General features: G+C 40.1%; 1 protein-coding gene across 1 annotated transcript in view; it reads right to left on the bottom strand.

The window, feature by feature from the left end:
* Positions 1-340: 340 nt before the first annotated feature.
* Positions 341-25,574, bottom strand: part of LOC138974465 (hexokinase-4-like) — a 26,634-nt gene continuing 1,400 nt past the window's right edge. Inside the window, exons 3-8 of the mRNA XM_070347184.1 lie at positions 24,825-24,967; positions 23,725-23,949; positions 17,758-17,937; positions 4,668-4,780; positions 2,777-2,938; positions 341-530 (exon numbers count right to left, since the gene is read on the bottom strand). Coding sequence (XP_070203285.1) covers positions 341-530; positions 2,777-2,938; positions 4,668-4,780; positions 17,758-17,937; positions 23,725-23,949; positions 24,825-24,967 — 1,013 coding nt within the window. The remainder of the gene's footprint in view (positions 531-2,776; positions 2,939-4,667; positions 4,781-17,757; positions 17,938-23,724; positions 23,950-24,824; positions 24,968-25,574) is intronic.

Genomic DNA, 25,574 nt, shown 5'->3' with positions numbered 1-25,574 from the left:
GAAACACAAAAATACCCAGCATGCCTACTCAATGAAATCGGAGTGAAGCTGACTATGCTCTCAGAGTATAGTTTGGGGAACCCAAATGGGCAAACGAGCTCACACGTAACCAGAAAATTCTGGAACGCTGAAGAAGAAGAATAACAAATATGCCAACGAATGATATTATGTTTATTTGTGATGAGGGAGATTCACAGCACACTTTTTGTATGAAATAATTCCCACACTGTCATAATGTTCTGGAGTTTGTATTCATATCTAGCCGGGTAACTAACAAAAAACAAAAAAACACTGTCTAAATGTAAACAATAGCCGACAAGAAAAACATGATTGTGCGTACTTATCGTGTGCCAAACAAACAATAAATGGGGTATATTCTTAAATTGTTACCTGCAGCAGCTAGGTACGCTGCACGTTGGAAGACGATTCGACACACGTACTTTACAATGTTGCAATCTTCCGCGTCGAAGGAGTCCACTTCTATCTTTTGCAGCACTTTTTGTGTGATAGAGTGATCGTCGCTTGTGTCACTGAAATTACAATTCAGAAACAATGTCATAATATCAGATTTTAAGGACCAAGTGTTGTGTGTGGCGCCAACGTTAATGGTCGGAGTAGCGTTACACACATGTCATCAAAACTATTCCTGCGATTGTCAACACATTTGGCTAAAGTGTCAAACAATGACTCCTATATGCGTGTTGTCCCTCTAGCTTTTTGAAAAATGCACAAAAAGGTTATTTTTGAGCAGCCAAAACAAATACCTAATAGAACAAGAGGCGAAGCCTTCAAGGCTCACGTAAGAAATAGACAAACAGTAACACAAACTCAATCACTCCGTCACACATACACACCCACACACACACAGTAAGCTTAGGTGACACTGTGCAAGAAAGAGAGACACTAGATCTAGATCTGTCTGTGTCTGCATGTAGCCTACTTACAGGGACACGACTGCCAAATAGTCTCGGCCCGCTCAAAATAACAATGACCGAGACCACACACACCACGCGAGAGAGAAAGACTACAGGGAGGCATGCCGTCATGATGCATTAATTGACGTCAAACACTTTTGACCGTGACGTAATCTTATGCGAGCTTTATCCATAGTCTTGGATAACCACTCACACATAGACTCGGAAATGTTAAAGTTTCTACCACAGACATACACACACACACGCACACACTCACGCACACACGCACGCACAGACAGACAAAGTTACGATCGCATAGGCTACACTTCGTGAGCCAAAAACCGTAACACAAACGACAATTTTCTTCATAATTATTATTCAGAGAAACAAAATGTAAAACAAATATCGTGCCAAATATTCGGATGAATAGTTTTAAAAATATATATGTAACCGCAACGCATGCTACAAAAAACGTGATTTTGAGAAACTCGCGCTTGAAGTTGAACGAAAGTTAATTATCCGTGGTGTATTTTCAGTGACAGATAGCACATTCATCGTCATCGCACAACACTGTGACGTATCTCAGATCCTTATCTCTTGTCTTCAGCTCGTCATCAACTTGGTCAAAACCAGCAACAGCAACTGTTTGTGTTAAGCTTACTTTGTTATTTTCTTCTTGTGATTTGTCCAACTTTTTGTATTGGGAGGTGGTGGCATGTAGATTCCCATGCAATCTGTGTTATCCGAGAGCAAACATAGCAAACCGTAAACTTGACACCGCGAACACCTTTTAGACGTAACTAAACAAAATCTGATTCTTTTAGACATCGAAATATTAAAAAAAAATCTTAAGAAAATCGATGCTTTAAATGCTTGATTTTACATGAGACACCCGAGTATAGCCGGTTGTATGACGGCTTACTAGTGCCAAAACCTGGGGTTACCCATTATCACGTGACAATTACTAATTAACGCTGTCAGTTACTGTTAGTTACTCATTTTCACGGGATAATCAGTAATTTTCACGGGAAAATGACTAATTTTTAGTTTTGGCACTAGCAATCCGTCAGGAAGTGAGCCAAAACTAACAATTAGTAATTCATAGGTGAAAGTTAGTAATTATTCCGGGAAAATTAGTAATAAACACGTAAAAATGGTAATTATCAAGGGAAAAATTACTAATTTTCCCTTGATAATTACAACTATGAGGTTTTGGCACTAGTAAGCCGTCATACGGTTGTTTACATCATGAGCTCAAACGATTATTTACAAAACGTCTCAAAAGTTTGATGTCCACAAATCTGAAACCTGTCAGTTTGTCTTCGGTCTTACTGTGTTTGACTTCTTCTCTTTTTTCATTTAGTCAAGTTTTGACTGAATGTTTTAACATAGAGGGGGAATCGAGATGAGGGTCGTGGTGTATGTGTGTGTGTGTGTGTGTGTGTGTGTGTTTTGTGTGTGTGTGTGTGTGTGTGTGTGTTTTGTGTGTGTGTGTGTGTGTGTGTGTGTACGTACGTGTGTGTGTGTGTGTGTGTGTGTGTGTGTGTGTGTGTGTGTGTGTGTGTACGTACGTGTGTGTGTGTGTGTGTGTGTGTGTGTGTGTGTGTGTTTGTTTATTCTTGTGTGTTGTGTACAGTGTCTTTTTGAAGATTTGACCTGCTTTTTCAAAAGAGCAACACGACGTAATATTGACTGTCTTTTTCGTTGCAGCAATAGATCAAAGTGTGTTATAGCGTCAAAACCCCAAAACACACTTTTCAACAATGTTTGGTTAATTTCCATGGGGTTTCCTTACCTTAAATCAGTCAGAATACATCTTCATGTTTTGTTAGTGTTGTTGTCTGAAATTACAAAGATCTCACCTTTGGATGAGCGCGACATGCTCAGTAGAAAATCCGCCTTTCTTATTGAAAGAAGTGTACTCGCTGTAAAGTGCGCTAAACAGCAAGCCCTGCTTGATCAGTTTCAAAAGCACCAGTCTCACAATTTCTCCCAGGTACAAACTGCCGATCATCTTCTCCAAACTAAAACAGCACGACAAAAAGAACCAAAAACACAGATTAATACACGCGCGAGGCCAGTAGTATAAATAAATGTTGCAATTAAAATATTTCGTTTGAAGACATCTTTTTGTTTGTTTTCATAATTGCATTCCAAAAGAATGACAACTTTGTTAACGATCAACGTTAATTGCTTGGGTTTGCGAACAAGTATTTTACATTTGTCTGGACACATTTTGTTGCGCTTACTTTAACTAATGGTATTCTGGGTTAAGTATTTACATTTAGTCAAGTTTTGACTAAATGTTTTATCATAGAGGGGGAATCGAGACGAGGGTCGTGGTGTATATATGTGTGTGTGTGTGTGTGTGTGTGTGTTTGTTGTATGTTTGTGTGTGTGTATGTGTGTGTGTGTGTGTGTGCGTGTAGAGCGATTCAGACCAAACTACTAGACCGATCTTTATGAAATTTGACATGAGAGTTCCTGGGAATGATATCCCCGGACATTTTTTTTTTCGATACATACTTTTGATGACGTCATATCCGGCTTTTTGTAAAAGTTGAGGCGGCACTGTCACACCCTCATTTTTCAATAAAATTGATTGAATTTTTTGTAAAGCAATCTTTGACAAAGGCCGGATTTCGGTATTGCATTTCAGCTTGGAGGCTTAAAAATTAATTAATGACTTTGGTCATTAAAAATCTGAACATTGTAATTTTGTTTATATATAAAACGCTCCAAATTTACGTTCATCTTAATCTACATCATTTCCTGATTCCAACAACATATAAATATGTTATATTTGGATTAAAAACAAGCTCTGAAAATTAAAAATATAAAAATTATGATCAAAATTACATTTCCGAAATCGATTTAATTAAAAACAATTTTATCGTATTCCTTGTCGGTTCCTGATTTCAAAACCATACAGATATGATATGTTTGGATTAAAAACACGCTCAGAAAGCAGGCATGAAAATTCTCCATATTTTCCGTATTTTCCGTATTTTTTGAAAAAAAATAAACCGTATTTTTTTTTAGTTTTACGTATTTTTCCTTTTTTTAATTTTTTTTGTATTCCTAGTCATAGTTATAGTAAAATAGTTTTGGGGCCATGTTTGAATCCAATTTTAAGGCTCAGATAGCCCCAGATTGCACCAAATTGCACCCTTGAAAAAATAATTTCCGGGGGGGCATGCCCCCGGACCCCCCTAGAAGTCTTGGCGCTTCGCGCCTGCGAAACTTGGCGCTATGCGCCTGCGAAACTTGGCGCTTCGCGCCTGCGAAACTTGGCGCTATGCGCCTTCGAATTTTGTTTTCAGTAATTTTTTTTTTTTCAGTTTTCATGCCTGGAAAGTTAAAACGAAGAGAGGTACAGAAAAGCGTGCTATGCAGCACAGCGAAACCACTACCGCGCTGAACAGGCTCGTCAGTTTCACTACGTTATGCACAAACAGCGGACTACGGTCATTGTGAAAAAATGCAGTGCGTTCAGTTTCATTCTGTGAGTTCCACAGCTTGACTAAATGTAGTAGTTTCGCCTTACGCGACTTGTTTTTTCTTTCCATGATCTTATTTGCTGTCTTTGAAATAGACTAACATTCTGTTTACACATATACACGTGGCTGTCAACAAATGGTTTAGAAAACAACAACGACAACAACAACAACAAAAGCAACAACAACAAAAGCAACAACAACAACAACAACAACAACAACAACAACAACAACAACAACAACAACAATGTCTTACATTTGTTTTCCTGGGTTCACGGTATTTTGGTCAAGGGTTTTGTCGAATTCAGTTATTAAATCATCAAGGCTGCCATCTTCTCCTAAAGCTCCACTCTCCGTGCTGACTATCACCTGCAATGAGGTCCATAATCGTATAGAGGCTTGCATTTCATATACCCATTCGTCCACGCAAAATACATTATCTATGAAAAAAACCCTCGCTCTCTTTGGATAATCACCTAGGGTGTTCCCTGGCGGTAAGGTTCAAATGAAGGGAGTTTAATAAAAATAATAATAGTAATGGAAACTTATAGAGCGTTTACCTAGAAGCTCTAAGCGCATTACAATGACATTGCTATACACATGTACAAAACCAAAATACAGCATTAAGACACAAAAAGAACAGGAGTACAAAAGCAAATTCATCGATTAAGTCCATGCAGTCACAATAATACAAACACACGCGTGCGCACGCACATACGCGTGCGCATACACACACACATGCTATCACCACACACATGCACAGATACACACAGACACACGTTCACACACACACACACACACACACACACACACACACACAGCATACAGACAGGCGCACACACATACATACAACACACACACATACACATGCACTCACACATGAATACAAATATACCTACACAATCTGCATACATGGCGTACACACAAAAAAGCCGCAGATATAATCACAAAATCAAGCTCGTGCTTATGCACACCCATTTATCTAACTAGATAAACCGATTTGTACTGCACGTCAAAGCCTGGCAGTATCTGTACTCAGAAACTCGTGGTTTAGGGGAGGCGGAGTGAGTCTTTAAGGTGCCAAACGAAAAAGATAAACCTATAGTTTGGCACAAGCTTATGGTTACTGGGTGAAAACATAAATAATTCACCATTAAAATGCGGTCGCAAAAGCGCTGTCAATAGGTTTCTAAAACTGATGCAATCACAAAAAAATGAAATGTTCTGAGAAAACAACACAAGTCAAGCAAATTCAAGAGAGAGAGAGAGAGAGAGAGAGAGAGAGAGAGAGAGAGAGAGAGAGAGAGAGAGAGAGAGAGAGAGAGAGAGAGAGAGAGAGAGACAGAGAGAGAGAGAGAGAGAGAGAGAGAGAGAGAGAGAGAGAGCTGAACTGAACTGAACTAAACAGAACTGAACTTTATATCACAAGGAAACAGATTAAGGCTAGGCCTTTTCTTACTATCTGTCCTCGGGACAATAGACATACAAACAAAAAAACAACACATTACCAGTGTATACTGAAACAGAGAGAGAGAGAGAGAGAGAGAGAGAGAGAGAGAGAGAGAGAGAGAGAGAGAGAGAGAGAGAGAGAGAGAGAGAGAGAGAGAGAGAGAGAGAGAGAGAGAGAACTCAGAACTCTCAGAACTCAGAAATTTTATTGTAAACCACACTGTTGTGTTTGTACAAGGGGGGAGTAGAGTTTCCATTCAATGACATACTCTCTCACAAACAAGTAAGAACAAGTGCATAATACAGTGCTAAGGGTTGAAACATAGCGATCGAAAATCATTTACACACATTCATTTTAGCCTAGCAGTTGCTGTCGATGCCTGAATGCATAAAATGTATACCGGGAGAGTGCCCACAACCTACTTTTGTTTTGTGTTAGTAGTATCTGCATTGACGAGTTTTCTAGTTGACCGATTTCAAAGACATTTCCCAGGTAAGTTTCTCTTATATCAGAGTATACTGGACACTTAAAAAGAAAGTGGTGCTCGTTTTCGTGGGGGTATCTGCAAAGTGGGCAAACATGGGAACCGTTTGCAGAATATCTCTGTTTGTTGCACATCAAGGGTGAAACCCCAAGTCTGAGTTTTGTGAACACTTTTTGAATATATGGATTGTCTATTTGGTCAAGGTACTTTTCTCTTCCAAAGTCAGGTTTAAACAATTTGTATGTGTCATACCTCTCACTGTCTTCTAGCTTACTATGCCAGTTCTGGGTAAAGCAGTCTTTTAGGCGTTGTTGAAAAGCCTTGATAAAGTGTTTTTCGTTGCCGACATAGCCGTACGTCCACACATGTCCAAACCCATTTTCACATAGGAGGTTTCTGACCCTAGCGGACCAATTGTCTGTCCCTCTGTCTGCCATGTTCCTCATCATCACATGGGCCATTTTTACATATCTTGTGTTGGGGAGGCGATTTAGCCGCAACCAATATTTAACGCATCTGGTAGCAGCGAGGACTGATAGGGGAAATCTACCGAGTTCTCCGTATACCATGCAGTTGGGACTTTGGGGGGAAACACCTATTATCTGTTTGCATGAGAGAGAGAGAGAGAGAGAGAGAGAGAGAGAGAGAGAGAGAGAGAGAGAGAGAGAGAGAGAGAGAGAGAGAGAGAGAGAGAGAGAGAGAGAGAGAGAGAGAGAGAGAGAGAGAGAGAGAGAGAGAGAGAGAGAGAGAGAGAGAGAATTGAATAGCTGAATTGAATTGAATTGAATAACATTGAACTTTATTTAACAAGGATTAAGATTTAAGGCTACGCCTTTTCTGACAATCTGTCCTTGGGACGCACAGACACACAATGATAAAATTGAAAAATTAAAAATTATAAAGTTAAAAAGTTTACCAACAAAAGGAGGTCAGAAAACTTCAGCACGTGATGATAAAGATGACGACGATGATGATGATGATGATGATGATGATGATGATGATGATGATGATGATGATGATGAGGCATGAAGAGCATACATATGTGGCTATTTATAAAATCAAATGCATAATATGCAATTAATTATAAGTACAAGCTGGTAGCAATCGAACATGCAGCATTAGTACAACAAAAATATGTTCAGAATATACAATGCACAGCATATCTTTGGCGTAATACTAAGTGTAGTAAATCAAAACGCGTTAAACTACTTAGACATTAAGTGTTTTTTGACACATTTTTTAAAACTTTTTAATGATTTTAAGTGCTTAAAGGATGATGGAAGTGAATTCCAAACTGATGTACCCGAAAAAGCAAGACTGGTCTTATAAAGGTCAATTCGTGGAATCGGTGGGATCAAGTTGACCGACCCATATCTGTCGGTAGCTTTTTTAAATAATGATGCAATGTAAATCGGCACTTTACCGTAATACAATTTATGCACGAAAATGGCTTTGTTTAACTTGAGATGCTTTTCCAGTGGAAGAAAGTTGAGCATTTTTAATTTCATATCTGTTGGGGCATTTACCTTTACGATGAGTTTAGCCGAGCGATGATAGAGAGAGTCTAACTTTTTCAAGTGGACATCACTGCTGCCATCCCAGAGCGTCGAAACATAATTGATGTGAGGCATTACATGAGCATGGTGGAACATTTCCAGAGTCTTTCTGTCCGTAAATTGCTTTAACTTGGATAGGAGGAAAACGTTCTTGGCTACTGTTTTGCAAATATGTTGTAATTGTGCCTGTCACTTGAATTCACAATCAATAATAACCCCTAAAACGCGATGTTGTTGAACTTGTTCAATTGACTGCGTACCAATAATAAGATTTAGTTTGAGTGGAGACATCTGGTGTGTTTTTTCTAGTTGCAATTACCATACTTTTAGTTTTCACTGGATGGACAAGCATAGCATTGACACTGCACCAGTTATTAACATCGTTTAAAGCTGTTTGAAGGGAGGACTCTATTACTGGAACATATTTTCCACTTGAATGAAGAGAAGAGTCGTCAGCAAAAAACTCACTTCTTACATTACTATCAGAAATGTTCAGTGGCAGATCATTGATATACAGACAGAACAAGATCGGCCCAATCACTGAACCTTGAGGCACCCAGCATTTCACAATCTCCTCAGTAGATATTTTACAGTTTAGGGCAGTATATATTGAGATCTGTCCTGTAAATAGGAAGCAAAAAAGTTACACACTGAACTGTTTCTGATATACAAAATTGAATGATCAACAAGATCAAACGCTTTTTTTAAAGTCAAGAAACATAGCACCACTGATTTCAGATCGGTTAGTTGCAGACAACCAGGTGTCGCATAGCGTGGCAAGGGCGCTGTGACAAGAGTGATTTGTTAGAAAACAAGATTGAAATTGACGGCAAAGGTTTCTGCTTTCTATGTATGCGAGCAAATGTTTGTGAATATGTTTTTCCAATGGTTTGGATAAAATGGGTAATAAGGAAATGGGTCTAAAATTATTTGGGTCGGATAAATTTCCACCTTTATGGAGTGGAATTACTTTTGCTCTCTTTAATAAACTAGGTACAGTATTTTGCTTTATGCAGAGATTATACACATAGGTGAGTGGCTCCACAATATATGGTAGAGCTAATTTGACCAAGTAAGCAGAAATCTTGTCAGGACCCATGGATTTATTTTATTTTCAAGGCCTTCTAGCGCCTTACCTACCTCATGCACTGCCATGTCTGGAATAGTAAAAAAAATCGTCTGGATTACATTTGTCATTACAATAATCATGTAATTTTGAGAGAGAGACTTCAAAGTCAGAATCAGGACTGTCGCATTTTGCAGATTCATTTAGCCTATTAGCAAGGGACAACACATGGTTATTAAAATCTTCAGGGGATATGGTTGTGGCAGACCGATTTGAGTTCTGTTTATATTTAACTTGTATGTTATTAACAGCACGCCAAATAGTTGCAATATCTTTCTTCTCCTCGGTTATTTTATTAAAATAACTTGCTTTTGCTTGACGTGTTAATTCTGTCACTTATTCCTTTGTTTCTTAAAATCAGACTTCATGTTGTTTGCTTTGTAAAAATCACGCAGGGACATGGCTTCTATAATCTGTTCCGTCAACCATGGGGGAAGAGATGGATATTTCACTCTGTGGTGACGTAGTGGGGCATGCTTATCCACTATAGGATAAAGTATATCTAAAAGGGCGCCCAACGCTTCGTGAGCAACAACAATGATTAAACACAGAGGAAAATGGGGCTGAACTGAGATCAAAGAAGATTTCATGAAACTTTTTAAAACTTCTGTATTCAATAGTTGTGTGGCCTTTGTGCACCGGCATAGGGAACTTGAACGACCAATAACAAAATATTGAACAATGGTCACTGATGCTTTAAGGTACAGTTTTCACGTTTCACACCATGGAGGTATTATTAGTGCAAATGTGGTCAATCAACGTTGATGTTGTATCAGTCAATCTGGTTGAGGTGTTCACAAGTTGATGGAATCCAAAGAGAGATGTAACTGAGCGCCAGGTTGTCTGGGTTTTATGCAAGTCGATGTTTAAATCACCAAGTAACAATACATTACGATTATTACATTTAATGTTATCCATCAAATCAATAAAATCGTCAGACCAAGCTGAATGGGATGCGGGATTTCTATATACAAAGCCGAGGAGAAAAGAATTCGAATTCTTATACGAAATTTCGAGCCAAAGGCATTCAATACTGTTCACTTCCAAATCAGCCCTGCGCTTAACAAACTTTGCTATGGAATCATGGACATAAACAGCAAGACCAGTATGTTGTACTTCCATACTGTCGCGTCGGATTACAGAATAATGAGGAATCCGCAACATATCATCACAGATGCGTGAGTCTAGCCAAGTCTCTGAAATCCCAAACACATGGGTTATGGGAGAATGTTGATTTGACAACACGCAGAGATCAGGAATTTTGTTCAAAAGATGATCAATGTTCAAGTGACCGATATTCAGTCCAGTGGCTGAAGCAAATGACGACATGCTTATAAGTAGAGGTTACATGCCGAGTCTCAGTGATTATCAAAAATAATGGTCGAAGTTTGCGGATCATGAAAAATGCGAGCTTCAGCGAGCTTTTTCATGACCGTGAACTGAGACCATTATTTTTAATAATCACTGAGACGAGGTATGTAACCTCTTTATTCCTCCTTTCTTCAGTTATTCAAAGAAAAGAGGAATTTTTGTGCGAAAGTTTGATCGAATCCAAATCACTCAACCAGTCTACCTGCGCTGGCGATTGAATAATGCGCGGTTGTATAGTTCAGGGAAAATCAATCAATTCTGTTAACACTTCTTGTCAGTTTCCCTGTTTTGGACTAAAATCAAGTACACAGTTATGTTGTTATTCTGCTGTGCCGGTAAAGGCAGATAGTGTGTGTTCAGTTCTGGTCATGTTTTGGTATCGCTTAGGAAATGTTCTTTCTTTGAATGGGACAAGCAGACGAACTTTTGCACACGTGTTCCAACGTTAAAAACTGTATGAAGTTCCGTTTTCTAGGGCAAAATAGTGTATGAAACCGCTGTATGTTCTTTAAATTGATGCGATGTGTGCATTTGGTTTGGTGTGATCTGTTTATAAAATGAAATATTGTCGAAAACTAACCGTCGGATTGCAGTCTCTTGTCCAAGCAGCTCAGTTCAGAAAATTTGGAAGGGGAACTACTCTTGTCGTACGCGAGTTACTTGCCTTGGGAGTTTGCGTGCACTCTTAAGAGATCTAAAGCGAGTTTCTCTGCACTGATCGTTAGATTTGGATTTAGAAAACAACCAAACTCGTGGATTTTATATGGAGATTAATGTGTTCAAGCCTGTAGTTGCCAGTTTAAATGCAGTATGTGTGTATTGTTTGGTCTGGAGATGTACATTTCGTACATTAGAGCGTTCGGAATTTTTCAATCGCTAAAGTAGTTCCCTAAAAGTCTAGCTCATCAACCTGTGAGCTATCGAGGATTCAGGCCCGTTGTTGGGTAAGTGATTTTGGTTGCTTGGTAAGTTACCGAAAAATAACTAGCCCTACACGTTTACGGAGAGAAAGAAGCAGAGGGGGGAATAATAGATGTTAAGACACACGCAGAAGCAGACACAATATACGCACACACTGGACGTTGTAGAGGGAATGTTCCAGCTTTGCCAGTAAAGGCAAACAGTCCTTGTCGTCTACTAATTACACAATATAGTTCTAAACAATGTGCTACGAAGTGTCACTGGCACGTCAGACGATATGGAGAAGTGTTACAGCCGAAGGGAAAAAACACACTCTTTCCTCAGTGTCCACGTCACGTCACACAGACAGAGAGAAACAGAGAGAGAGAGAGAGAGAGAGAGAGAGAGAGAGAGAGAGAGAGAGAGAGAGAGAGAGAGAGAGAGAGAGAGAGAGAGAGAGAGAGAGAGAGAGAGAGAGAGAGAGAGAGAGAGAGAGAGAGAGAGAGAGAGAGAGAGAGAGCTTACACTTACACACATATACACACCACACTGTTCCATTTGGTCGGGAGATTTGCACTTTCAGCTGAACTTTCCTTAGAGCTCGCTGGCTTACTTATAGCGTGCCGCGGCGCGGCCAGTGACCTTGATTCCCTTTCGCGCGCTGTCTCTAGCACACAAAGACTCTGTGGAGCTTGTGTGCGATGGCGCCAGTTTGAAAAAATACGTGATTCTTGGTGTGAAAAAGGGATCGTTTCAGTGACTTACACCTGGGATTATGTTCATCTTGTGTATTTTGTTACTTGAATATACAGGCATTGTGTTGGTGCAAACTGGAGTTTATTCATTCGACTCGTTTTGTTTGATTTTGTGGTAATACTAATATCACTGGCACTCAGCTCTTGTTCTTTGTTCCTGTTAAAAGAAACAGAATTTGCGCGTTGTATATCAGTTTATAATCACACTGAATACTGATAACAGCCCAACCGACTGTGTTTTTATTTTGCCGTCCGTAAGTACTTAGTCTTAACTGTGTGATAGAGTGAAAACAAGTTAGGTTACAGGTGTTTGTGTATGATTTCTGGAGCAGTTTTGTGCGGTAAGTTTTGTGAATTAACCCACGCGCAGGTTCTCGGAACAGGCACTCGCTACAGTACGCTATTATATGCAGCTCTGTTGACTGTCGTGCATTTCATCTTGTTTGTTTTGTTTTGTGTTTTCCCCCTTCTTTTTTGTTCTTAAGCATGTGACGTGTTTATTCTTAAATTAATGTTGTGACTGTAGTTGTGCTTATGTTCTTGCCTGTCTGTATGTGTGTACATGGTTTTGCTTGTTTATTTGTGTCATTTTCTTTTAATTTGTAGTCACTCTATTTATTGATTTAAGGTGTCTCAGTTAAGAATGGCGGCAGTGCAACATACGGAAGATCTCCACATATTTAGGCTAAATGCTATGTGCAGAACGTGTGGCAGAAGATCAAAGACAGCGAAGGACAAACATCATACCATTAGGCATTGCAAAAGCTACGCATCAGTGTTGTTTCAGTTTCACGGTATTCACGTTTCTGAAGAAGCCAATGGCACCACTTTCTCAAGTACAATATGTACATCATGCTCTGCTCGTCTCAGCCAACAAAAAAAAACTAACATTCCAACTCAAGGTGTGTCAAAAGCAATGAATAATAACCTTGAAAAAACAAAGGTGTTGTGGACACAATACAACTCCAAAGTGGAAGTAGCTGACTGTAGTGTGTGTAGAACGTTTGCCGAACAAATGGCTGGTAGTCGTAAGAAACCAAGAAAAGCCAGTGAAAAAGCTGCTAGCCCGCAAAGGAAAAGCTCATGTGTTGACAGTACTGATGCCTGTACAAGCAATTCTATTGTTGAAACCTTTCAGCCACAGTGTTCTTCAACACCTGAAACAAAAACCGCAAGCCGTGTGGTAAAAAAACGTCTGTTCGACCTGCTGACATCTCGCAAGGGTACGACTCAGAGTCAGAGTGATGTAAGTACTAACAATGACACAGTCGTCGTGTCAGCTGCTTCAACATCATTTCAAACCCAAGCCCCAGCAGAATCAAACGATAACACACCTGTAGCAAAGTCTGTATCTCAGTCACAGAAAGCAACAGATACTAACACTGTTTTGTCAAAAAACAAACCACAAACCCAACTCCGCCCAATAGAACAGTTGCAAGCACCTTTGACAAAAAAAGAGGAAGAGTATTTAACTGGCTTAGTTAGGGTGAAACTGGCACAGTCAGATGACAAGAAGACGTTGATATGTAAGACAAAAGCACAGCCACTTGTCCTAAAGAAAATTGTGAGAGCGAAAAAGTCATCAGCGCTAGTTTCTACTCCAATGAGGAAGAGAAGAGCAAAGGAAATTGCCAACCTGAGAAAAGAAATTTCCTGTTCCACGGAAGCTGCCATAATAAAACAACAAAGCACTGAACTTAAGCACACTACAAAGCGCAAAAGGGATGACATTCTGAAAACAGCTGGGTTGGGACAGGCACGCGTCTCTTCAAAATCAGCAGCTCAAATTAGAGCCAAACTGTCACTTAGCTGGGCAAAACAAAGGCAGTTGCGAAAATTAAACAAGGCAATGGGAATAAAAATGGAGTGTGAGAAAAAGGAGAGGGAATTTCAGGAGGGAGTGCTTTGTGGGAAAATAGAAGTTTACACATTACGTCTCTCATGCATCAACAAAGCGACAAAGAAAGAGGAAGTTAGGGGCATTCCCGTGTCTTCTATTGTCAGCTGGCCCAATTTTGTAACTGATCTCTTAGACCAGTACGACAAGAAGAACATGCTAACATGGCATAACAACACCTTGCCAGAAAATGAAATTTGGGTTAAAATCGGGGGTGACCATGGAGGGGGGAGTTTTAAAGTTGTTCTTGAAGTAGCAAATCTCCACAATCCAAATGCGAACTCAAAGTTGGTTGTGATGACTGAAGCCAAAGATTCTGCTGAAAACCTTGAAAAGATTTTAGGCAGCACTATTAAAGAGGGAGTTAGTGCTGTCAACGGCATGATGTGGAAAGGAAAAAGGCTGCGAGTGTTTATGTTTGGGGATTATGATTTCCAGTCAAAAATGTATGGACTGTCAGGAGCCCAGAGTAGTTATCCATGTCTTTGGTGCAAGACTTCCAAAACGCAAATGCAATGGAGTCCAAGAGAAAAAGCCCCCAAAAGAACGTTAAGAAACATGAAAGAAGACCTCATAGGGTACCAAGAATCTGGCAGTGACAAAAAACATGCCAAAGACCACTACAACGTCATTCGTGCTCCAATATGGGACGTCAAAGTGAGTCATGTAGCGCCGCCTTACCTTCATTTGCTCCTTGGTATTGTGAACAAACACCACGATCTTCTTGCAAATGAGTGTCACCAGCTTGACAAGCAAATAGCAGATGCCCTTTCTAAAATAAAACTGAGTGACGGGCGTTTGGTGGTGATTGACAACACTACCGAAGCATTCAGAAGGTGTGTCAAAAAAATGTATAATCTCCGAGAAGAAGGGAAACTTAATCTGAAAACGTTTCCAGTCTTCGACAGATCTGAAGGACCAACAGTTGCAGGGGTTACTGAGATTTTGAATAAGCATAGCATAACACCTCAGGCCTTTTTTGGTGGCAGCTTCAATGGGAATCACTGCAACAAATACATTAAAGATGAAGTGATTACTGCCGTAGCAGACAGCGTAGAAAGAAGGGCATTTATCCTGACAGATGATTATGGCGTGCACACCCTTGCAGGTCAAATCAAAGACAAACACACCCGTTTGAACAGTCTTTACTCCAGTGTGCACAGGCTTGTGTCACACACAAAACCAGTTGGGAAAGATGACCTTCCTGGCATCCAAGTAGCTATTTCTGAATACATGGAGTTCTACAGAGGTAACGTGTGCCTTGACAACGTTAATGTCATCCCAAAGCAGCACATACTTGAAGCACATTGTGTAGAGTTTATGGAAAGGTGGGGGATGGGGCTTGGTTTGATGGGTGAACAGGGCGGCGAAAAAATACATTCTGACGTCAACAATTTGAAAAGGAGAGTTTGGGGCATGAAAAACAAGGGACAGCAACTTTGCCAGTTAATGAAAGAGCAACAAATTAAGACCTCACCGATGCTGCTTGACACCCCGCCAAAAACAAAATCCTAAACAAGAATGATAAAAAGTCATTGAGGCCTTTAGCATATTGACACAATAACAGCTCTAAAACATTGTTTTTTGTTGTTTGTTTTTCTTCTAAAATTGTACATATTGTTTTTTTTCTTCTTCTAACAATGTACATTGTGTTTTTGTTTTGTTTTTCTTTCTAAAAATGTACATAGTGTGTGTGTGTGTGTGTGTGTGTGTGTGTGTGTGTGTGTGTGTGTGTGTGTGTGTGTGTGTGTGTGTGTGTGTGTGTGTGTGTGTGTGTGTGTTCATATGCGTGTGAGGGAATGTGATCCCGCGTAAAGAGTGTGTTTACACTCACATTTGAACCGTTTAGTTTGAAATTACACCCACTCTATTCCATTACAATGCACGTCATCTTTTTTTTCTTCAGCATCTCAGAGAAATAACAACCCCAACTGTTGTGCTGTGTTGTTTTGTTTCGTTTTGTCTGTTCTGTTTTGTTTGCGATAATGAAACAAACGTTAAATTGTCGTCGGATCGACGAGTTTTGTTTCCTGTGGTATATATATACAAGTTTGTGAGAACAATACGAGTGAAAAACTGTGTTGAAAAACTTTCAAATCGACTTGTGTGCTGCTATTGGATTACCGTAGGAGTGGACGTCAGGTAGGCTTTTTGTTTTCTTCACATGCAGCTAACAATTTGCATGAACATGTATTGAAAGACCGTTTTTTCTTTCTTTTATATTACAGGCATTAATTGCACTATTTTGAATTATATAAACGCAAAACAAATTTCACATGCGCACCATACGCATGCCTATAATATGTTTTTAAATACGACTGTATATACTCTGTTGTTTGTATATATATTTTGTAAAGTGTTGTACATGTATATCAGTGTACTTAGGGATTACCTTTGTCTTTTTTTCCAATATTTTGTGTTCTTTTATTGTGACACATTGATTATGATGTTTTGTTTACTGTGTTGTCTTCTGTCCTCTTATAGATTGTGCCGTGCTTTCGGATGTTGGGTTTCCTGTTTATTTAACTGTAGCATACATGTGTTTTTCAGATCTGTAAGGTGTGGTATAATTATTTACTTGAAGAGCAAACACCTTTTTTAATTCTCTCATTTATCCTTTTTTCTGTCTTGTAAATTGTGGCATGTTTTGTTTCATACGATTGACATACATGTATTATCCGCCTATGTGTTGTCTGGGGCTAATATCATGTGGCACTTCGAGCGGATTTGGGTGAGCGCGCGCGAGCTATTTTTTTTTCTCCTGTGGTATATTATATATATATACAAGTTTGTGAGACTTGTATAGGAGGGCCGTGAGGTAAGCTTTTTTGTTTTATTCACATGCAGCTAACAATTTTCATGAACATGTATTGCCGTAAGATCTTTTTTCTTTCTTATATGTTACTGACATTATCTACACTATTTTGAATTTTATATCTACACTATTTTGAATTTTATAATTATATAAACGCAAAACAAATTTTACATGCGCACCATCAATGACTTTTACTAGTAGTCCTTGGCATAATATGTATGTAAATACGATATACTCTACTGTTTGTATATATTTCGATATACTCTACTGTTTGTATATATTTCGTAAAGTGTTGTATATATATATGTGTATGTACTTGGGGATTACCTTGGTCTTTATCTTTCATTATTTTGTGTTCTTTTATTGTGGCACATTTAGGATGTTTTGTTTACTGTGTTGTCTTCTGCCGTCTTATATATTGTGCCGTGCTGAAAACACGCATTCTGAACAGTGCAGAAAACGTTCTCAGTTTTTTAGGCTCTGCTATCTCTCTAGAGCGCGCGAGCTACAGATCCTTATCAACACAGCAGCTGCCTTAACAGAGCTGAGAGCTGGGCCACGCTAGCTGCAGACAAAGAAAGAGTCGTCTGTCAGGCGCCACTGTGGATACAATGCTGGGGCGGGGTAGGAGGGAAATGGGGAAGGAAAGGGTAAATAGGCGGGAGGAGAGTGGTACTGCCGGTTATTTTTAGCTGGTGCCAGCCTGGAGCAGAGAGTACCTCAAATGGAACACAGTGACACACGCACACATACACAAACAAACAATCACACGCACTCACACACATACACACACAAACAAACAAACAAACACATACCACGCCACCTCCACCACCCTTGTCTAAATTCCTGGTCTATTTGAAAGCATTCAGTCACAACCTAACAAATGTTAAAAACACTTTCTACTACATCAAATAAAGCACTATTTTACTAAATATATTTTGTACAGAAGAATTCTGTATGAGTAGTCGTTTGTCCTTCCTCTAAAAACAAACCTTTTCTGTAGTATTGTTTTCATTACCACTGGTAGATTGGCCCTCCCCTTGTTGCAAGTAGCATGCGCTGAATCCATTGCCGAATACAACAGCGATGCTACATTTGTCATCTTCCCTAACGGCGGACATGAACAGAGCCACTAGATTGTTGACAATTGCCTTGATCTCAAGCTTGCAGACCTAAATGTGAAGAGAAAAAACAAAGTTGATTTAACACATACATCTAAGCATATATATGTATATCTATATATATATACGACTAGTGTCTGTCTGTCTGTGTGTGTGTGTGTGTGTGTGTGTGTGTGTGTGTGTGTGTGTGAGTGTTCGCGATGCACGGCCAAAGTTCTCGATGGATCTGCTTCAAATTTGGTGGGCATATTCAGGTACACCCGGGACAGGACACAACCTGGTCGATATTTCAACACGTGCTCTCAGCGCGCAGCGCTGAACCGATTTTGGTTCCACCTCACCTACCCGGGCCCCCATACCGACACACCAAAGCCGCTAGACCACATCACAACGCCAACGTTCTCGGTGGATCTTTTTTCAAATTTGGACACCGTATTCAGCTACACCCCGGACACAATATCATCGATGAGATATTTCAACACGTGCTCTCAGCGCGCAGCGCTGAACCGATTTTGGTTTTTGTGTTCATTTCACCATTACAAGTAACTCTTCCTTATCTTCTCCAGTGTTTTCCGTTTATCTCCCTTCCTTCGTGTGGCTTCAATCCATATTCCCGTTTCTAAGTTACTATTTTTAGAATGTCACTGCGCTGTCCAGAACGCTTCCCTTGCACCCGTAAGTTGTTCTTACTGTCAAAGTGAAAAGGTCGAATCAATTTATAGCCACGCGAAAAATACACTCTCACCTATCTCTATATATTTATAGATATAGATATACATATATATATATATATATACGGCTTCTCTGTGTGTATGTGTGTTTGTGTGTGCAAAAACCTGTGTATTGTAGAGTTCTGTTTGTGATGTGGTCTAGCGGTTTTTGTCTGTCTGTATGTTCTGGCATTTGAGAAGCCACAACAGATAATATAGGGCTAAGAAATAAGCTCTAAAAATCTCAAACCCGTTTGACAGGACTTCGCCTTCAAAGGTGATTGTGGTGAACCGCCACGCTGTCTGTCTCTGTCTCGCGATTCACCCTGGCGAATTCACCATTCCCAGTAACTCTTCCTTATCTTCTCCAGTGTTTTGCGCCTTCGTGTGGCTTCAATCCATATTTCCGTTTCTAAGTTACTATTTTTAGAATGTCACTGCGCTGTGCAGAACGCTTCCCTTGCACCCGTAAGTTGTTCTTACTGTCAAAGTGAAAAGGTCGAATCAATTTATAGCCACGCGAAAAATACACTGTCACCTATCTCTATATATTTATAGATATAGATATACATATATATGTATAGGTTACAACACGAGTGGTTTTTTATATGGCTTGTATTTCAGTCAAGACCCAGCGGATGAATATCATCGGGAGACACGAGCCTTTGGCGAGTGGCTCTCGATTGATATTCCCGCTGGGTCTTGACTGAAATACAAGCCATATAAAAAACCACGAGTGTTGTAATCTGTATATCCCATTCTACCATCAAACACAAAGTGTAGACTACTAGCGGCACTTTTGCGATCTGTGGAGTGTGAAACAGTGTTTTCAGCGAGACATGGCCTTTTTGCAACCTTAAACTAAGTGACCGTCGCTGAAAAAATAAAACGAATGAGTGCATCTATAAGTACGCGGTAACACTACTTTCAGACCGTTTAAAAGCGTTAAGTAAAGGTTCATAAGTTGCAAGAAAGTAATGAAGTCGTATAGAAATCCATTTAGTTGAAGCGCACAATTCTTTTGCGTTTCAGGTCGGCGGAACGGGGAAACCGGTTTGGCCCCCATTTGGCTTACTCGACTCGATTCAGAATCGATTCCACGTTGTTTTTTTCGAACGCATTATTATACAATTAGTCTTATTGACAGAGAAGCAAATTTTAGGGAACACATATGTAGATTTAACCATTTGCTCCCTATTTGAAATGTATCTACATGATAAACTGTTTTGCGAGTGTGTTTGCATGAACCTAAACTGGTATTGATGCGATGAAAACAGGACCCAAGTCTGTCACCGCCGCTTGATTGCATTTTGAAAGAATATGACTGGATTACGGAAAAATACACACATGTTAAGTTCTTAGATACCTTCATCGCCAATGTGGACTTACTGCAGAGCCAGGCAAAAGAGTAGACTTGCTCGCAAAACACGTGAAACAGCTGATGATAGCGAAGCCCAACCGTGCCAGGTAAGGACGGTCTGACAGATTCTCAAAAGTCGTCTGCTAACGAAGCAAGGGGAGGGTACTCGTGTTTTTGTTTTGGTTCGCTAGCATCTGGTTATCTTGTAAGTTGAATGTTCGTTTTTTCCCACCTGCATTGCTTTCATAATGAAAGAAACGTTTGCTTATTGCATCTCATACATCAGATCAGTTCTGAGATTCATTTTTGCGTGCAACTGATATGGTTTTCTGAGCCGTGCAATACGATTTTGGAACTTCATACAAATGTGTCACATTGTTCGGCGCGAGGTCAAAGGTCGGGAGCAAAGTAGTTCTTCGCCCAAATCGGAATCTGCACTATCATATATTTTTTTGAGTCCATGATGTATTTATTGAGCTATAAAAATACAACATATATACCCATACTGAAGTAACAGAGACAAAGAAGGGAGGTCATGGGATATATATATATATATATATATATATATATATACGGCTTGTGTGTGTGTGTGTGTGTGTGTGTGTGGGCAAAAACCTGTGGATTGTAGAGTTCTGTTTGTGATGGGGTCTAGCGGTTTTTGTCTGTCTGTATGTTCTGGCATTTGTGACCCTCCACCACGAAATGAGTCGCATGTCACTTCGTGCGGTTCTGCGCTAGGCTTAATATAAGTCCGGGGAGTGTCTGGTAACAGTGTGAGGGTCACCTTAGTCACAGGCTTATAACTCAAACAGTTTTCGCTCTTTTCTAAAACGGTTTTCACCACTGGATAGAGCATAAACCACTCTTTAGAAAAATGTAAAAATATGAAAATCATGCAAAGGTGACTTGCGACTCATTCCGTGGTGGAGGGTCACATTTGAGAAGCCACAACAGATAATATAGGGCTAAGAAATAAGCTCTAAAATTCTCAAACCCGTTTGACAGGACTTCGCCTTCAAAGGTGATGGTGGTGAACCGCCACGCTGTCTGTCTCTGTCTCGCGATTCACCCCGGCGAAGCCGGGTATTCCTCTAGTTTTTTTTATATATGTATATCCCATGACCTCCCTTCTTTGTCTCTGTTACTTCAGTATGGGTATATATGTTGTATTTTTATAGCTCAATAAATACATCATGGACTCAAAAAAATATATGATAGTGCAGATTCCGATTTGGGCGAAGAACTACTTTGCTCCCGACCTTTGACCTCGCGCCGAACAATGTGACACATTTGTATGAAGTTCCAAAATCGTATTGCACGGCTCAGAAAACCATATCAGTTGCACGCAAAAATGAATCTCAGAACTGATCTGATGTATGAGATGCAATAAGCAAACGTTTCTTTCATTATGAAAGCAATACAGGTGGGAAAAAACGAACATTCAACTTACAAGATAACCAGATGCTAGCGAACCAAAACAAAAACACGAGTACCCTCCCCTTGCTTCGTTAGCAGACGACTTTTGAGAATCTGTAAGACCGTCCTTACCTGGCACGGTTGGGCTTCGCTATCATCAGCTGTTTCACGTGTTTTGCGAGCAAGTCTACTCTTTTGCCTGGCTCTGCAGTAAGTCCACATTGGCGATGAAGGTATCTAAGAACTTAACATGTGTGTATTTTTCCGTAATCCAGTCATATTCTTTCAAAATGCAATCAAGCGGCGGTGACAGACTTGGGTCCTGTTTTCCTCGCACCCATACCAGTTTAGGTTCATGCAAACACACTCGCAAAACATGTAGATACATTTCAAATAGGGAGCAAATGGTTAAATCTACATATGTGTTCCCTAAAATTTGCTTCTCTGTCAATAAGACTAATTGTATAATAATGCGTTCGAAAAAAACAACGTGGAATCGATTCTGAATCGAGTCGAGTAAGCCAAATGGGGGCCAAACCGGTTTCCCCGTTCCGCCGACCTGAAACGCAAAAGAATTGTGCGCTTCAACTAAATGGATTTCTATACGACTTCATTACTTTCTTGCAACTTATGAACCTTTACTTAAAGCTTTTAAACGGTCTGAAAGTAGTGTTACCGCGTACTTATAGATGCACTCATTCGTTTTATTTTTTCAGCGACGGTCACTTAGTTTAAGGTTGCAAAAAGGCCAAGTCTCGCTGAAAACACTGTTTCACGCTCCACAGATCGCAACAGTGCCGCTAGTAGTCTACACTTTGTGTTTGATGGTAGAATGGGATATACAGATTACAACACTCGTGGTTTTTTATATGGCTTGTACAGGGTGACACGAAAAAAACAGATCCCACCAAAAGTTTAATATTTTCTGAAATAATCAGCCGATTCTTTTATTTTTTCAGGTGAGCCAAGCTGAAATGATGTTCTAACAGCCCACCAAGTTTGAGCTTCAAGATGTCATGGACAACGGAGCATAAGACATTTATAGTCGAGGCCTATTTTCGGTCGAATTCTATCCAGACTGGTCAGCCGCAGATGTGACCCAGAGTGGTCCCCCTATTCACCGGACTTGAACCCCCCAGATTTTTATCTGTGGGGGTACCTCAAGGACAGGGTATATGGCAACAACCCCCAGACCATCCCTGATCTTAAGGCAGCAATAACAGCAGCTGTAAGAGCGATCCCCAGGGAGGAATGCAGAAGGGTGATCGAAAACTTCGCCCGCCGCATACAAGTCTGCCTGCAGCGCCAGGGCTCTCATTTGGAGCACGTTTTGTGATTGCATGTGAAAACCAGAGTTCTCAAGCTAAGCACTTAAAACTTTGAGGATGCAATGAACAATATCTTGACCTTTAGTGGTAGAAATTATGTGTAAATAGAATTAATACTTTTGGAGTTTGTCACATTTAGGTGGGATCTGTTTTTTTTGTGTCACCCTGTATTTCAGTCAAGACCCAGCGGGAATATCAATCGAGAGCCACTCGCCAAAGGCTCGTGTCTCCCGATGATATTCATCCGCTGGGTCTTGACTGAAATACAAGCCATATAAAAAACCACTCGTGTTGTAACCTATACATATGTATATGTGTGTGTGTGTGTGTGTGTGTGTGTGTGTGTGTGTGTGTGTGCGTGCGCGTGTTGTATGTGTTGTGTGTGTTGTATATGTGTTTATGTGTGTGTGTGTGCGTGTGTGTGCGGTGTGTATGTGTGTGTGTGTGTATGTGTGTGTGTGTTTGTGCCCAAGTGTCTGTGTGTTTGTGGTTGTGTGTGTGTTTGTGGTTGTGTGTGGTTGTGCATGTGTGTGATTGTGAATGTGTGGGTGTGGGTGTGTTGATTATGGAATTGTGTGTATGTGATTGTGATTGTGATTGTGTGTGTGTGTGTGTGTATATGTGTGGGTGTGTGTTTGTGTGTGTGTGTTTGTGTGTGTAGAACGTTTCCAAGAAAACGAATGGACCGATCTTGAGTGTGAGTGTGAGTGAGCGTGTTTGTGTGTGTGTATGTGTGTGTGTGTGTGTGTGTGTGTGAGAGAGTGTGGGCGAGTTTGTGTGTGTGTATGTTTTTGTGTGTGCATGTGTGTGTGTGTGTTTGTGTTAGTGTGTGTTTATGTGAGTGTGAGCGAGTTTGTGTGTATGTGTATGTGTATGTTTGTGTGTGTGTGTGTGTGTGTGTGTGTGTGTGTGTGTGTGTGTGTATGTGTGTCTGTGTGTGTTCTTGTGTGTTGTGTGTTGTGTACAGTGTCTTTTTGAAGATTTGACCTGCTTTTTCAATAGAGCAAAACGACGTCATATTTACTGTCTTTTTCTTAAAGGCCTGTTGAAGCAATTCCCTCCATTTTTTGTCCTCAACGTCTTTGCAACAAAACCCCTTGGTCCACTTGGCAAGGCGTGCCGTCGTTAGGTCCCCGGCTGTGTCATACTTGCAAGGGAAGGACAGAACGAATCCTACTGAATGGCTCTTGTGCAATAGATCTTTGATTTTGAGGAACATGCTGACACGATCGGCAATGAATTCCATAAGCTGCAAGAGAAAAATACGAGATAAAAAAACATACAACAGTCTGTCAAAGTACACTGGCCCATGAAATAAACGTGTTTTTTTGTTTGTTAAAGGGGTATCATGGCGCATGGCCGATCAGATGTATTTTAACTGGAAACAAACACATTGTGACAATCATAACATAATATTAAAACACATAGTTAGGCGGTTTTGCAGCTGAGATATTACATGTTAAAGGTATCAACCATCTGAATAACATGGAAAAAGAGGGAGCTGAAGTCACGTGACAAATTAACATAACTGTTTTAAAGTAACGTTTCCTAATGGGAAAGGTCTGTTAGGCAATTGTTTGGGGGGCAATATAAAAACAAACACAAATGCCACAATTCCAAGAACGAGTTGCTGTGTTAAGAAACAATTGAAGTTTTTTGTCTTCTGTTTCTACAAGTAACATAAGGATGTGATCTTTACGTTTTCGAGTAATGTGTGTAAAATATGTAGCAAAGGACTAGCCGTTTAATACAGTACTTCAACATCTGTTCTTTGAATATTGCAATCCTACCTTGTTTTGAAAGTTGCCAGAAATGATACGAGGAGTTGAAATGTATTACTTGATTTGAGATTTATTAAATTCTTGCATTCTCAAAACTTCAGAATATCTTAAGTATGTGCTATTTCGTTATGGACATGACGATAATGTAGAGTTTAGTCTGAATCAGTTGAAAGTTTAAATTCTTCTTGTTTGTCGCACTTGTTGAAGTGTGCTGTTTTGTCTCAAACGCCGTTTTTAAGCGACAGTAAGATTTAACGCAATACATTATGTGATAATCTATTTAAAAGCATTTCCCAAGAAAAAAAACTACATATGTTTCCAAATAAGATAAGGACACATTTACCTGGTTGGAGGTGCCCGTCCTGACATCTGCTGGTATTTTGTATGTCATATATTCATCAGCGTTGATGTCCTCACCACGAAGCTTCACAATAAGAACGTGCAGATATGCAGTGCCCAGGTTCATAACCAAAACGTCACCCGTTTCTGAAATAGTAAATGCATGCTATGAGTTATTGCAGGTTGAGGGAAGCAAGCGTTAGCACACGCTGTACTTGACAACAACATGCAGCAGCTAGAGAATACATGTATGTTTACGAGACACATTCCTACATTTGATGTACCTAAAGATGCAAGGCGAGTTTATTGTTTTCAATCCAAACAACCTGATGATTATCACTCTCATTATTTAGTGACATAACAAAGGCAGGGATTTAATGGACCAGCAAATTAGATGGACCTGCAGCAACAAAGATAGACCAGCAGCAAAAAAGATGGGTTTCAACAGCAAATTAGCTGCGATAAATATTTTGGGAAGATTCCGAAGATTCCGAAGATTCCGAAGATTCCGACGATCACGGATTGTTGTCTTTCGTGGAGTACTTCAAGGGGTCATGAATCGACTGCAATGACACCTGGTACGAAGGCTACGCCCCGGGAATTCCTTTCACAAACAATGGACTGGAGGCAATAAACCAGACCATCAAACGTCATAACACATTTTGTGAGAGGCTTGACTTGTCCAGATTCCTAACCCTTGTTGAAAGAGACATTGTCCTGAACTGGTCCAGAGAGAGAGACAACGCTCAGCCTG

Source organism: Littorina saxatilis, linkage group LG8 (assembly GCF_037325665.1).
Source record: "Littorina saxatilis isolate snail1 linkage group LG8, US_GU_Lsax_2.0, whole genome shotgun sequence".
NCBI classification, from domain to species: Eukaryota; Metazoa; Mollusca; class Gastropoda; order Littorinimorpha; family Littorinidae; genus Littorina; species Littorina saxatilis.
This window is presented reverse-complemented; position numbering and strand designations above follow the sequence as displayed.